This window comes from Embiotoca jacksoni, unplaced genomic scaffold (genome assembly GCF_022577435.1).
Source record: "Embiotoca jacksoni isolate LCO1_2020_lvr unplaced genomic scaffold, fEmbJac1.0.p SCAF_8, whole genome shotgun sequence".
In the NCBI taxonomy this organism is placed as follows: domain Eukaryota; kingdom Metazoa; phylum Chordata; class Actinopteri; family Embiotocidae; genus Embiotoca; species Embiotoca jacksoni.
This window is the reverse complement of record NW_027185436.1, coordinates 4,076,900-4,091,613: the sequence shown is the minus strand read 5'-3', so window position 1 is coordinate 4,091,613 and position 14,714 is coordinate 4,076,900. Positions and strand designations below refer to the sequence as shown.

General features: G+C 41.5%; 2 protein-coding genes across 2 annotated transcripts; one reads left to right on the top strand and one right to left on the bottom strand.

Annotated features, from left to right (window-relative positions):
* Positions 1 to 151: 151 nt before the first annotated feature.
* poli (polymerase (DNA directed) iota) lies at positions 152 to 6,400 on the bottom strand. Its single transcript, XM_069178299.1, has 10 exons — positions 6,198 to 6,400; positions 5,967 to 6,086; positions 5,710 to 5,874; positions 5,079 to 5,222; positions 4,661 to 4,897; positions 4,290 to 4,468; positions 3,573 to 3,664; positions 3,354 to 3,487; positions 2,316 to 2,536; positions 152 to 1,156 (listed from the first exon to the last, which is right to left on the bottom strand). Exons 1-10 carry the CDS (start codon positions 6,298 to 6,300, stop codon positions 404 to 406), a joined length of 2,148 nt encoding a protein of 715 aa, XP_069034400.1. The 5' UTR covers positions 6,301 to 6,400; the 3' UTR covers positions 152 to 403.
* A 318-nt stretch (positions 6,401 to 6,718) lies between these two features.
* LOC138191587 (RNA exonuclease 1 homolog) lies at positions 6,719 to 14,567 on the top strand. Its single transcript, XM_069138480.1, has 17 exons — positions 6,719 to 6,842; positions 7,351 to 7,728; positions 8,218 to 8,495; positions 8,625 to 8,771; positions 8,856 to 8,951; positions 9,073 to 9,331; positions 9,534 to 9,655; positions 9,996 to 10,139; positions 10,224 to 10,338; positions 10,616 to 10,756; positions 10,908 to 11,021; positions 11,263 to 11,336; positions 11,433 to 11,537; positions 11,798 to 11,913; positions 12,157 to 12,295; positions 13,959 to 14,079; positions 14,279 to 14,567. The coding sequence occupies exons 1-17, from the start codon at positions 6,719 to 6,721 to the stop codon at positions 14,365 to 14,367; spliced, it is 2,562 nt and encodes an 853-aa protein (XP_068994581.1). The 3' UTR covers positions 14,368 to 14,567.
* The last annotated feature ends 147 nt before the right edge of the window (positions 14,568 to 14,714 follow it).

The following is a 14,714-nucleotide window of genomic DNA, read 5'->3' as shown; positions in this document are numbered from 1 at the left end:
GAATTTAGAAATTAATGAATTATCCATAAATAAACAGGAAATTAGAAAGTATTTCATTATTTAAAAATTTTAAATTTGAAAAGGGTAATTATTAAAATGATTATCAATTCATCCATCAAATATATAATCAATAAATTCAATTACTTGGTGACCATTCATGGATTAATTCAATCATTTGTAAAAATCTGTCAAATTAGATATCAATTAATTGAATGTTTCATTCACATTTTACTGATTCTATATATTTGTGTAGCTGCTTTTTTTTTATTGTTAATTCACAGCAGTGACAGAAAACTGTCGTGTTTCTTTATATTGTTCTCATCAAACAAGAAAAACTCAGCAGTAAGAAATAAGAGTTTGTCTTAATCATTAGCAGAACTAACTTCTTAACGTCCCTCTTTATTTAACTGGGTTTAAAATACTTGAACAAATTGTTTGCCTGACTGCCTTTTCCTGCCGTCTTTCTCTCTTTGGTCATGGAGCTCCTCCCTGGTTTCCTGGATGAAGGAGTCTTCAGGACCGGCTTCTGCTGCTTCCACTCGGACATCAGCTCCCTTTGAACATCTGGCGGAAGCTGAGAAAACACCTCAGGGTCCACATTTCCCGGGAACCCGCAGTCAGAAGACCGGAGGAATGACAGGCTCCCTTCTGCTGGAAGTGCACTTGTGCCCGCAGGCCACCGGGGATTCTCAGTGGTCGTTCCGTCAGACGAATCCAACTTATTTGCAGCCTCATTTACGCCTTTATTACTTTGTGAGTCTGTAAAGGGCTGTGGACACTTGTTGTTTGATATGTGGGGGACATCAGCGACTGATTGGCTGGTAAAAGTGCTGGAAAGTGAGTGTACATAGGCAGGAGATAACAGTTCCTTCTGGATGTCTTCTGGAAGAAGCCTAAACATCTCCAGGTCATAATTCGGTGGCAGTCGATATGTTTCAGTGTCATTTGTTTCACGAGGGTCGCACCCCGCTGCGACGCAGGACGCTTTTTGAGTCTCTTCTACAGCAACAATAGAGCTTTTTTTTCTTGTGAACCCTTGTAATGCTGCCTCAGAGCTACAAGAGCTTTTGGTGGTGAGCTGTCTCTCGTGTTGAGTCATCGTGCTGTGTGTGCTCATCTGATGATCCAAGCAGTCGGCACTCTGAGACGACTCATCCTATTGGAGAATCAAAGAGGAGGGGCATTCATGATTTTAGGAAATTCAGAGTACGAACATACTCTTTCCAAGAAGGGAAACTTTGTATCACGTAGCAGCACAGTGTGACATAACAAGGCAGATCAAGATCTCTTCAACATAATGTCTCCCAGAATCAGGGTTTCTGCTCACCAAGGTAACTTAAACACCTTTCAAAACCGTTTTAATACTAAATGAAATGAAATCTAAAATCTGTGTTGCTAATAGAGCCTAGAACTATTTATTATAATATTTTTTCAGCATTTTTCTGCAGCATATGAGTCTCCACCAACCAGTTAAAATGCATTTTACATCCACATCTGTTGAGACTCATATCATACATTTGTAGTAAAAACTTTGAAGCAGTCCTCACATTTGTTCACATGCTTGGTCAATAAAACGGTTTGAAAGGGGACAACTTGCTGCAAAGAAGCTTCAAATCCTAAAACGTGGATGTTTCACAGACATCTTCAACTCATCAGCACAGAAGATCTATCCAGTCAACTCAGTCTCTGGGTGGACACCCACAATTAGCATCACAACTATTTGACTAAAGGCAAAATGTAGTGACAATCTCCCTTCAGTTATAGTGTTGAATCATGGCCACAAAAATAGTTTTTGCAGAACAGTTTAATGTCACAGTTAAACTGACCTTTCACTTTTTGTATATTAAAATGTCCTCACTTCATAATGTCATCCTGTTAGATATTTGTGTAAGATTTTGTCATAATTAGCATATAGATTCTTGGGTTACTGCCACAAACATGTTTTGGGAGGTCACAGTGACCTTTGACCACCTAAATCTCATTAGTTAATCCTTGAGTCCGAGGAAACATTTGTGCCAACTTTGAAGAAATTCCCTCAAGGCTTTTTTTTTTTTTTTTTTTTATATATGTTTAAGAGAATAGGACAAATGGACAGATGGACTTTCTGATGATACAAAATCATTATGCCAATGAAAATGAAAGAATTCATTTGAATTTTGGCTAAAATCAACATCTGCCCATTATAAGGCTTTTTAACACCCTCTAAAGCCTTTTTTAAACTTTACAAGACCTGCAGAGAGGCTGATGAAATTAAGATAACATTATCAGAGAAGTAATAAGAAGCCACATTATACAGCATTACTTCACTGTACTACCTGGGTCTGTGATGAGAAGATTTGTGTTTCTTTGGGAGACATTCTCGGTGTGAAGAACGATGTTATGGAGCCCTTCCCGCCGACAGCAGCTCCTCTGGACAGCAGATTACTGAAGCAGACGTTAATGAGGGTGAGGTGGAAGGCGGCGCTGCTGTCCACCATCTTGTTGAAGAGCTTCATGGCCATCGGGACGAGCTGGACCACAGCATCATCACTGTTATCTGTGAAGACATTAAAGAAAATGATGCTTTAATGGCAATTCAATGAGCAGAGATGAATTCACTGCCTTCACAAAGAATGTTAAAAAAATCAACCAAAAATAGTAATTTTCAAAACAAATTCAAAAACTTTCTCCACATTTTGTTTCACCAAATTCAAGGACTCAATATGAAGTTGACATTATTAGACATTACAGAGGCGTACGTTAATATAATGCATCTAGACTTGTAGATACACTACGACCTGGATTACTGAGGCTTCTTTCTTCTCTGTGATTTTGTGTTAAGTTAAAGTCTGAAATCAGTGATTCAATGGATTTTAAATCGGTTACTGAAAAAGACCCAAACCTGAACAAATTAGACAATAATCTTTTCATGCATCCATCGACAGCACCTTTATTATTGATCTCCAGGAAATCCTAAAAATAAAATATCTGCCTCTTTAATCGAAACGCTAATCGTGTTCAGTTTCTCTAAAGCTCGACACAGCAAGATGTTAAAACGCTGCCTAAAGTGTCTCTTTTTTATGTAACACGTGGACTTTTAATCCTTTGTTAGCACGGAAAATATGCATTAGAGAAGCTTTAAAGATATTTGACACAAAAAAAAATACCACTCTGTGAGTTCAAGTTGGTCATATTACAAAAGCTTTGTTGCCAGGCCAACAATCATAGTGATCAATCGCCCTACAGACGACACAGGTGAATATACTCTCTGATATTTTTCATGGCAAATGGAAACCCCGATAAAACCTCTACATTGGTCATCCTGAGCTCATCCTGAGCGACAGTACAGAGTGCTCCCTGGTCCACGAGCGTACCAGAGGTGATCTTCTGCCCCACGTGGTTTGGGATCGGGCACTGACGGCTCTCTCGGCTGAACCACTTGTTGGTCGCTGAGTATCTCCGGATGGTAAGCCGGAAGGTTTGAGGCTGCCTGCTGTCTTTGCGCATCCTGGTTTTCAAACGTAGTCATAAAGGTTAGATTCAGATAGTCATGCTTTAAAACACTACAACGATAGATTGGCACTGGCCCCGACCTCTCCACCAAACTGCCCAGGAGTTGTTGAATCTTCTCCAACACTTCTTGGGTTGAAGACATTTTTTTGAAGGAGTCTTCATCACTGAGAGACTGAAACATAAAGAGGACAATTAAAGGATTTTTCCAGCAAGGGCTCACATTAGACCGATTAAAAACAGAAGGACCAGTACTATATGTGGATTTTCATACAGCAAAAAAAACATCTTTCATTCAACTCTCCCTGGATTCTCATTGGCTATTTCCTTCAAAACCCATACATGTTTCTTTTAAAGGCTTTATGTTAAATCTCAAACAGTGATAACTCACTTGATTTGATCAGGATTATTCTTTTAACTCAGGGAAACACTGCCACAGCTGAAGAGAATACACAGGCTGAGTATTACTGAACTAAAACCTTTACCACTTACCGGCCCACCTACAGGCCAAGTAGTCAAAGTATACATCGTTTAAAAGCACAAAGATCAGGATTCAAAAAGTCTAAACCATTTCAAGATACTAATACTAGAGCCCGACCGATACTGGATTTGTGGGGCTGATGCTGATATTTGGGTGAAAAAAAAAAGTCCAATATCAAAATCAGGCAAAATTCTTCATACAAAGGACGGTGAATGTTTCAGATCGGTTGAGTGTCCCTTAAAGAACTTACATATACTCGAAATGACAATGTTTTCTGCCATCCTCATGAGTTTACTGATCTGTACCAGTCCTAGCTTACCTGAGGGGCCCCAGAGGAGGTTACAGGAGAGTCATCCACACCAAGGGCCAGATTCTTCAAGCGCTGACCACTGGGAGCTCCAAACTCTCTCACCAAGTCATTCAGCGGGAAGAGCTGTAGGTCTCTCACGCTGACCAATCCCAGGGCTTGAAGCCTCTTGGCAGTTTGGTGACCCACCCCTAAGAAGAGATGATGGGATCATAAAGTCAGGGTTACCTGATACGAGTAACAACGACACATCAAAGGGCTAAAAAACAATATTGCTCTTCAAACGCAATCTATACCTTTGAAAAACACAACAGTATCTATTTCTGTTCGCCTTTGCACTAAAAGATCTACTGAAGATGAACTTTTCTTTAGAGCGTGTATACCTGGTATTTTGCGGAGACTACTTAGGCAGCCCATGATGTCGCTGACGTTCTCTGGCAGCAGGATGGTTTGCTGGTTGGGTTTGAAGGTGCCCGAAACCAGTTTGGCCAGCAGCTTGTTCGTGGCGATGCCAGCACAGCCTGTCAGGCCCAGTTTGCTGTGGACAGCTTCTCTGAGCTCTGCTGCAATATGAGAGCCTACAGCCAACCTCGGGTGATCACAGGCTTTCACATCTGCGCCTGAGCAGGAAAAGAAACAACAGAAATGTGTCATATTTATGAGTGTGAAAGATTTTCGTTCAGTGGGAAACTGAAAGTGCCATACAAATATCTCACAGGTTTTGTCTTCTTTTACAAGTCATTTCCCACATTTCATGAGCCAGATGTGAAGCCCCACACCACAGGCGCAAAGGAGACTTACTGAAATGATTGTAGACGTGTCCTTTAAACGAAAAGCTGTCAGACTCCATTGTCTCTGCTAGCCTCCTTTCTACCATCTCTGTGACGTCCATGAAGTTTTCATCAAAACCGAGCCTTTCCACCGGACAGTAGGACATCAGCAGCTCTGGACGGTGGACAAAACAAGGTCAAGCAAGGTGAGCACAGAAATTAAAAAAATATGTTGGCTGAAGAAAACATTAACTTCATTTCGTTTTTAACAACCATAAGAGAATAGTAACATGTTGTTGCACTAGTTTGTGTGTGTAACTAAGGAGAGCAAAGGCAATAGGAATAGTACAATTCAAGCAAACTGTGAAGTTTTTACAGTTGAGTCTGAGTTAATATGCAAACTACCTTGTTTTGCATTGAATTCTGGCTTTTAAAGTCATTGTCACTGGACAAATGTATATTTTCTAAGAGCCTGACATAAAAACGTGATGTTTTGTTTGTTTTACAGTGATTTTTTTTTTAGGGAGCTCAGTTATTATCTGTTACTTAACATACTTCCTGTGTGAAGTAACTTCATGTCACGTGTCACTCAAGAAAATTCCCCACTTGGCAAATGGACACAATGAGGTGGACATGTCTCTATAAATGTTTCTCCTTCCTACCTGTCATTTTATAGGACATTTCTCTGTAGTGTGTCAGGTCTTCTCCTTTAACCAGCACCAGCTCAGGACATTTCTCTTCAGCATCAATCACAGACATCAGCTTGGTGACACCCCGCTCCCTGGCCACATAGTTACAGGTGACTATGATGTATTTCTGCTGAATACCTGTTGATATAAGAAGCATTTTGGGGCTTTAACAGATCACATCAACTTGAATTGTTGTGCCTCGGGGGATGTTTTGTCGTGAGTCAGTTTACCTAAAGGGACTTCTCTCAGTGCTGGGTTTCTGATCATCTCCACCTGAGCATAGAAGCAGTCCAGGTCGAAATGCAGAATGACTCTGTGTGCAGGTCCTGGGGTCTTATTGGCACTTTGTCCTGAAACAAATATTTTACATACAAGAATGACCATTTCTGCATGCCAAAACGAAAGCCAAAAGCAAGTGTCCGGTTCCGGACAGTTTCCCAGCTGAAGTCTTCACACTTTACCAGCAGCAGCAGCAGCAGCAGCGGGGCTGAGAGCTGCTGAATCCACGAAACTGTTCTTCCATTCGGTTTCATCCTCTTCCATCTCCGCCTCGCTGCTATCCATTTTAAACGACGCAATTATACGAGTTTAGTAGCTTTTAATGAGCTCGACAACACTACTGTTGTTGTTGTTGTTGCTGCTGGACTGTTTCGTTCCCTGCGAGACCCCGTTCAGTTTTGTGGAGCAGCGCCATCTGCCGAGTTGGAGGTGTTACTGCAGCACAGCAACCAGCCTCACCGAAATAATAATAATACAAAAAAAATACTTAACGGGTTATATTTACACGGTGATTAAACTAATCTAGAATAATGTAAACGCTATCTTCTTAAAACTATATTATTCAGGGTTATTTTTTTCCCCCCCGTCTCGCGCACTGAGCATAGCCTATATATATATGGGACTGACGTCACCTGGGGCTCATTTGGAGCTGGGCCACGTTAATTAATTAAACCGAGCATTGTTAAAAGTGTCTTCTTTGCCAATGTTTTCCTCTTCTGGTCTGTTTTCTGATATAAATTGTCCTTTCGCTCGGCGTGAGCTTTGTGAGCGGCCTCATTGTTTGTACAAACATGCCTCAACTCAATCATCGATCATGGACTTCACAGGTCAGTGTTTGAGGTTTGCTCCCTGTAGCTACCAACTACACCAGGTGTGCATTGTACCTGGGCTACATGTTGCAGTTTAAATATCACAGCCTGCTATTACTTCAAAGTAACGTGGGTTAAAAGCTTAAATGTAGCCACATATAAATGCTGGTTATAATCGCCCTAAAGTTGAATGGTATTACGCTTTCTTTGATCATAATTTAGCCACCGTTCTGTCTGGATCCCTCTAAACCGATAAATTAAACAATATACAAATTAAGCGCATTTGCGGGTCCAATATTGTCAAAACAAGGGGAGGACTTCGTATTTTTTTTAAAAGATTGTTGTCATCGATGTGCAGTAATCTGTTATTTTAAACATAAAATCATTGAAAAACACAAGTAATTTATTCATATGTTTAAAAAAAAAAAACCCGATTACAAATTGTACAAAAATGATAGAAGACCATCCTTCCTCACAGCTTGTTCAATAACACTAATAAGTCCTATTTCATATTCCTGGTGATCAGGGGTCCAAAAAGGCAACGTGTACGCTGCTGCTGGAGCACCAGGGAATGATGACACCAAAGACTACTGCCTCCATGAGCTGGAGCGGATCAACAAGGAGATTGAAACTGTAAGGCACGAGGTGGAGCAGGAGCAAAGGCGACTGTCACGCTACCAGACGATACAAGCAGACAGCAGAAACAATGCACCCGTTTCCAAGTGTGTGACGACGGGTAAACATTTAGACAGAAGTTCTTATGGACTGCCTTCATTCACAGACTTCGATAAGACACACGCCCGACCGAGGAAGTACGTGGTGGACAACTCAAAACCGAGGACTGATTTGGAGTATGACCCTCTGTCCAACTTCTCTGCTGACTTGCGGTCTTACAACTCGTCAGGCAAAGAGCAGAAAATGAAACACAGTCAAGATTTAAAAAGAGCCAGAAACGATTGTGACCAAAAGGATCCAGCCTCGCATCAAGCTAAATTTTCCCGATCGCCATCTCCAGAGCCACTTGATGACTCCAATGAGGACGGTGTCCTAATTATTGATGTCCCCCCGTCGCCTGACAAAACGAGAGGTCAAGCTCTGCTTGATTCTCTGCAGCTGCACACGACAAACGCTGAGACGTTCAAGGTCGCATCTCCCTCTGCAACAAGGGTCGATACAAGTGAAGTTTATTGTGGTGTTGAAAGCAATCGAGATCTACCTACTTTTAATGAGTACAAAGAATGTAAAAATGTAGCGCTTGACGGGAGTGTTTTTGACTTAACTGAATGTTTAGAAGACCTTAGAAGTGAATGTCAAAAGCTGAGTACTGGTTTCCAGTCTACTGAAACAGTAATGGAGAACATCTCTGAACCTGTAAGTCTTCCCACCACCTCAGAACAACGAGATCCGAGTTTGAACGACCCTCGGTGCGAGTTGACCAGTGGTGATGGGAAAATGAATCCACAGCAGCCACCAAAGAGTTCCCTGTTTCACAAAGCTCCAGCTGCTAACTCGCCACGCAGGCAACACACCAGGCAAGACGAGCCGGCTCACAACAGGGTTCACTGGCCTCTTCAGCGACCTGCGACATCATCGGTGCCCGGCAGCCAGAAAATGTCCAGCAAAAAGCCCGAAGAGGTCCAGGGGGAAGCCGCCATCGACCGTACGTCACCTGTGAGATACCAGCAGCGGGCAGAACCAGCTTCAAGCAGCAGCCACTCTCAACCTTGCCATGTTTCATCAACATCTGTCAACACACATTTGACTGCCAGAGTTGAATCATTATCTGAACTCGCTGAGCAGCTTTTGGAGATGGCAGAAAACGAAGAGGTGATAATTATCAGCTCCGACGACGAGCTGTCAGACAGTGACACGATGGAAGAGTGCTACAGGATCTTCATGGAGGCAAACAATGAGGAAAAGGGAAATGAAGATTATCCCGACGTGTCTGTAAGTACGCCGTACAAACTCCACGTCCACGAAGAAGTGTCTCCAACAATGTCAATATTTTTCCCTCCTCTTTGTCATTTTTAGATTGAAGCAACAGATGTGGCGGAGAAGAAAGTTAACGTCACACCAGAAGCATTGGCAGGAAAGAAGAGGGTGGCTCATGAAGCCAAACTCACAGAGGTACATGCTACGAACACATGACATGACACCCCGATCTCCTGGCTCAGAATCAGGTTCATCCCGTATTTAGGAAAATATCATTTCATTTTAAGTGCATTTTTCATTTTCCTCCTACATTCAGGAGCCAGTGGCTAAGATCAGACCTCAGCCCCAGGTTTTGGTGCCCCTACGTGGGCCAGCAGCATCAGGATTTGGCTCCCGGCCCCCGACCACTTCTAAGATCCAGCAGGTTCAGCAGAGAGCCTCCGTGATGTCTGCTGCAGTCAAAGGCGGTCAGGCTTTTGTTTCCTCCAACTGTGAGAAGATACCAGAGAGCCACAATACACCTTCTGCGTTGACTCCAACCTCTGAAAACCTGCACGCTGCTCCAGCGCAAAATGGTCAGTAGTAGATGAGATTCGTTTGGATCTTTTAGAAATACCAGTTAAAGTATCAACTAACATGAAATATTTTGTGTCATTGACAATTTCCCACAATAACACACCTTTCCTGCCTTCGTATACTGTAGCAGCATTTATTCCCTTTTTTTTTTTTTTTTTTTCCTCTATCTGCATTTGCAATTTTGTTTGTCTGATTCTGCAGCTTTCCTGAACTACATTTCTTTGGGAACTGCTGTGATTGAAGTGAGCAACAACTTGCACTTAATCCTCCCAGACGGCGCCTTCCCTCTGCCTGTTACTTCCACTTCCAGCCCAGTTACTTCAGTGTTAACTCCAATCAGTCAAGCGCACACGAGCGCCTTTAAACAAACCTACCATCCACCTGCAGTTACCCTTGTGCAAAAATGCCGCCCAACAGCACCTGTGCTCATTCCTGCTCCAGCACGTAAACCTTCACCGACTTCTGCTTTGACATCTTCAACTTCAAGTCCAGCTGCTTTCGTGGCTCCTCCAGCTCCTGTCCAGGCTGCACCTAAAGTAAGAAGTACAAAAATACACCTGCGTTTCCGCTATTTTTATAGACTTGATTTGAACAAAATTTGTATCTTGTACAAGTTAAAAATGTTAACATTAAGTGATTTAAAAAAAAAAAAATTTCTTTCAGTCAGTGCCTGCAAAACGTAAAGTGAAGCAGCAGTGTGAGGCTCCAAAAGACAAAGTGCCCCATGATATCCGTCAGCGTTACATCAACATGTTCACAGAGGAGTTCCTCAAAACATCCGCCAATGTTAATGATGCCTTTGAAAAGGTAATCATATGCCACTGAATGTTCTCATCACTGTCAAACTCCCGTGTGGATGTTTATTCTTCTCCCTGCTGTTACTGCTGACAGGCCCTCGTTGAAGAGAAGACTGTGTACAATCGCAGTATGAACAAACTCAAATATCTGAGTGTCGCTGTAAATGCACTCAAGAGGCTGAAGAACCAAAGTGCTGTTGCTGCTAAAGGTGAGAATGTGCTCTTCATGAAAAGAGTCAACAAAGCGGATGCAACGCAACAATTAGTTGAGTTTAATACATTTATTTTTTTCTGGTCAGAACAAAATGAAGTCGAGAGCCAAAGATTTAAGGGCAACATATCATTTAATCCGAAGAAGTTTAAAGGAAATGGTGAGACAATTAATATTATTATTATTATTATTATTGTATCTTTTTTTTCTTTTAAGAGCACACATCATTTAACTCATATTTTGACAGCTTCTCAGTGTTTTGGTTTTTCACACAGATGACATGGTGTTGTATGAGAGTTTGAAGGATTATATTTTGACTGATGAAAGGCTCATTGAGAGCAACTATCCTCTCCAGCACCCAGAGAAACGAAGCTGTGCTGCTCTGTTTGCTGACAATAAGAAAGTTAACACGGACCGTAAGTGAAAAAGATCACACTCCAACTGTACTCACTGCTATTCTCATGTACTTTCACTAGAGGGCGCACTTACCTGCCGGGCTTGTAGTCGGGGTTCTGTCTCGGCACATTTCCCTTTGATGATGAGCTTTTTCTGTTTTCTTGGTAAAAGCCCTCAAGAGGATCTGCTGTCGATGTGGGGCGACGTACTCTGTGAGCGAATCAGGCAAACACATTCGCAAGGAGGAGTGCAACTACCATTATGGGAAAGGAGTTGAGAAAAGAGGTGAGCAACCAATCTACCAACTATTGTCCTGATTAAATGTTTTATCGTTTGGTGTATAAAATATTTACAGATTGGTTTCTTTTGATTGTCTAATTGTTGAAGCTCTACGCACTCACCGAGCACTTTATTAGGAATACCGTGCTAAGACAGTCTCGGGCCTCCATGTGCTCTTTAAGAAGCCTCCAGATGCGATACATGGTAAAGATTCAGGATCATTTGTAATATTTTGAAACTATTCCAGTGCCGGGGGGAGTGGAGACCCGCTACAGCTGCTGTGAAGGAGTCATGGGGGCCCCTGGATGTCAGGTGTTTCAGGTACGAAACGCTGCACAAAGTTTGAGAAATTTCTTTAAACCTTTTATTCAACGGGACCAGTTTGAGTTCTGATTATTTTTGTCTCGTCTTGACCAGTTGCATGTCCATGATGCCCTCAGCCTGGATGGGTTCGTGTCTACCGTCCCCAGACGTCCTTCGGACACCAGCTGTCCCGGCGTTTACTCCTTAGATTGTGAAATGGTGACGTCAGATCTTTTTAGGGGCTTAGTTTTTAAAATCTTCATGTCTTCATGTTAACTCACTTGTGGAAATTTTGTTTGAATATGTCATTAATTAAACTTCTGACCATAAAAACCGAGTAGCACAGTAGAAATGAGCTTAGAAAACTGAAAATGAATTGTTATTCTGCAACTTCCTCCTATGTTACTGGATGCAAAATGATTACTGCATAGCTTTTCAGCTTAATGCGACGTATTTTGTGGTAATGTTTGTCTTAATAGTGTTACACCATTCATGGTCTGGAGCTGTCCAGAGTGACGGTGGTCAACTCAAGTCTTCAAGTCGTCTACGACACCTACGTCAGACCGGATAATGAGGTCATTGACTATATCACCAGGTAATGTCATTATTTACTTCACACTCGCATAACCTTTTGGTAATGATCCAAATCTGATCAACTGTTCTCTCCACCATCTGAAAGGCAATAGTGTTTTGCGGTACATTATGAGCAGTTACTGATTGTTACTAAAACGGGATGGAAAAAAAAAAAATGAAGGCAACAGTGCAGCTACTGTGTTTACGTGTGTTTGAATCCGTCAACAGGTCCATTGATAGCCTGTGGAATACTTCACTTCTGTAGGTTTTCAGGCATCAGTGAGGAGGATGTGAAGGGAAACCACACCTCCCTCAGAGAGGTCCAAGAGACCTTGTTGAGCTTCATCAGCAGCGACACCATTCTGGTTGGACATGGCCTAGAAACAGACCTCTGTTTACTGAAGGTGACTACAACAAGCTTCTCAACATTTTGCAGTGCTGCTGTCACATTTGTCACTTGCGACCCTGCTTTAATTGTCTTATACAGGTGATTATAAAAATGTGGATTTTTGAAAACGGAACAAGTGTGTTATATAACAAGAGCTTTATAACACAAAGCCCAGTCACCTTTCCACGTAACCCTCTGCCTGTCATTACACAAGTGTTTCTTCTGCATAATTCATGTTATCATGGATTCATTCGAGTGTTATGTTTTCTGTTCATATTCTTCTTTTTATTAACAATTTTTTTTTTCAACAAAATATACTGACAAAGCTTTCAACAGGATCACCTGGAAATGTTCTATACCACTACTGATACCTTGACTTTGATACCGGTTCCTGAACAATAGTTTTTTTGATACCATAATATAAAATCCATGTCAACAAAAAGAAAATTACATTACACATTACAGTACACGCGTTTAGTTCTTTTTTTTTTTCAGCTCCTTGGCATTTTTACATACTGAAAGCTCTTTCACAACATTATGAGCCTGATGAAATGGAGCCATGCTTGTGAGCTTGTCTTTGACATTTTATTTTACTCCAATGTGATCCACGCTGTAGTCAAGTCTCACAAAATACAACAGCACACATGACCCCCGTTTCAGGGTTGATCACGCTGTTTTTTTTTTTCTGCATACGTCTTCAAAGTAACATCAGACAGGCAATCACCAGCATATTTGATATTGGTACAAAGATGATGCAGTCTTATTGCAGTGTTTCCCACAGGTTGAGATTTCACTTGGGGTGGGTGGCGTGGCGTGGCGTGTGACTGATGTGATGCAGAGCTTTATGCATTTAGAGGAGCGGAGTGTAACACGGGATGTTTTCTGTAGCAACAATTTACAGTTATCCCCACACCTCATATGGCTTTCAGTAGATGCTGGTTTGGTGGCTGCGCAAAGAGAAGCCTCTCGTGCTCACAGGTGGAGCTTAATTATCAAAATTTGTTACCAAATGACGAATCATTTTTTTGGACTCACTGGTGTTCAGTGCCATAAAAGTATCAAAGTTCGGTACCCAAGCTTGGTATTGAGGTGGCCCCATTTTTTCACATCTTAATGGCCAGTGTAGTGACATTAATTTAAATGGGTCACGAAAAGGGACAATATGACTTCACAATCACTATTGGGTGATCGAGAAATCATTGCAGTATTTGTAGATGACTTACTTATTTTAAATTTACATGTCACACTGTTTTAAAGCTACATTAGAAAACTATCAGCTTCAATAACTACATTATGACTAAATATGACAAATGCAGAGGGTGGTGAGTGGTCACACTTTGAAACTACATCCTGCTTTTGTTCCTACAGAAAAGTGTCTTGCAAATAAATGTACAGCAATGTTTATGACAAACATGAGGGATTTCCCCTCCTGCTAATTAGCATGCAAACTTCATGTAGTAGTAATCATGTTTATATTTCTCTCTATTGTGAAGTCCTCAAGTATTTTTTTTTTCTACCCCAGTACAACTGGTTTCAAGTTGTCATGATGCTCGATAGACTGAACCCCAATAGAGACCAGAAATCCACACCTACTGCTGATCATTAAGCTTGTTTATGACCACAGAGTTATAGTCACCTTCCATTAATAAGAGCTTCAGATATCTCCCTCTTTACTGTAGTTGCTCCACGGGAAGGTGGTAGATACATCAATGGTCTTCCCCCACCGTCTGGGCCCCCCTCACAAGCTGACCCTCAACAACCTGACAGCTGAATACCTCAGGAGGATCATCCAAGAGAGTGGTGGGTCACCACTGTACCCGTGTCTGTTTTTGTTCATTTCAATCAAAGTCTGAATCCAAATAAAGTCAAATCACAATTATACTTGCATACATACAAAATCAAGTGTAAATTTCACCATAACATATATTTGAAGCGGTATAATAGATCTATTGCAGAAAATGTTGACTGTGTAAACTTAATGTATGACTGTTTCTCCCAGTTTGTGGCCACGACACTGCAGAAGATGCTGCTGCCTGCATGGAGCTTCTGCTGTGGAAGGGCAAAGAAGATGGCAAACTGAAAAAATGATGGAAATAAAACAAAATTATTCTCACAGTGTCCTTACATGAAAAGACACATGGAGGGCTGTTTATGTTTTTTATTTTTATTTGATTACATTACTTGATGTATGTTAATATAATTTCTGTATATGACATTTTGATTTGAAGCACATTTGTCCATAACCTGTAATGGCAGTGTTGTGTGCTGAGAAAACCTAAATGGGTGGGTTGTCATCAGTCTTTTCAAAATAAAAGCACAGAATGAAATCCCTGTGTGTGTCTGTTTTCAAACTCACAGCAGCCAATGAACATTCAGGGTTCAATGTCAAATTGACTTCAGGTGCTGTTATGCAAATAAGCACACCTGTCAGCAAT

What these genes read in the sequence shown, in the direction of transcription:
- poli (XM_069178299.1), bottom strand. Translation starts at nt 6,300, where the DNA reads ATGGATAGCAGCGAGGCGGAGATGGAAGAGGATGAAACCGAATGGAAG. An exon ending in CCTCCTCTGGGGCCCCTCAG is followed by an intron (nt 3,665 to 4,289) that starts GTAAGCTAGGAC and finishes TTTATGTTTCAG; the next exon opens with TCTCTCAGTGATGAAGACTC. An exon ending in CTGGGCAGTTTGGTGGAGAG is followed by an intron (nt 3,488 to 3,572) that starts GTCGGGGCCAGT and finishes TTTGAAAACCAG; the next exon opens with GATGCGCAAAGACAGCAGGC.
- LOC138191587 (XM_069138480.1), top strand. Translation starts at nt 6,719, where the DNA reads ATGTTTTCCTCTTCTGGTCTGTTTTCTGATATAAATTGTCCTTTCGCT. An exon ending in GCGGTCTTACAACTCGTCAG is followed by an intron (nt 7,729 to 8,217) that starts GCAAAGAGCAGA and finishes CCACCACCTCAG; the next exon opens with AACAACGAGATCCGAGTTTG. An exon ending in ACTCCTTAGATTGTGAAATG is followed by an intron (nt 11,538 to 11,797) that starts GTGACGTCAGAT and finishes TTGTCTTAATAG; the next exon opens with TGTTACACCATTCATGGTCT.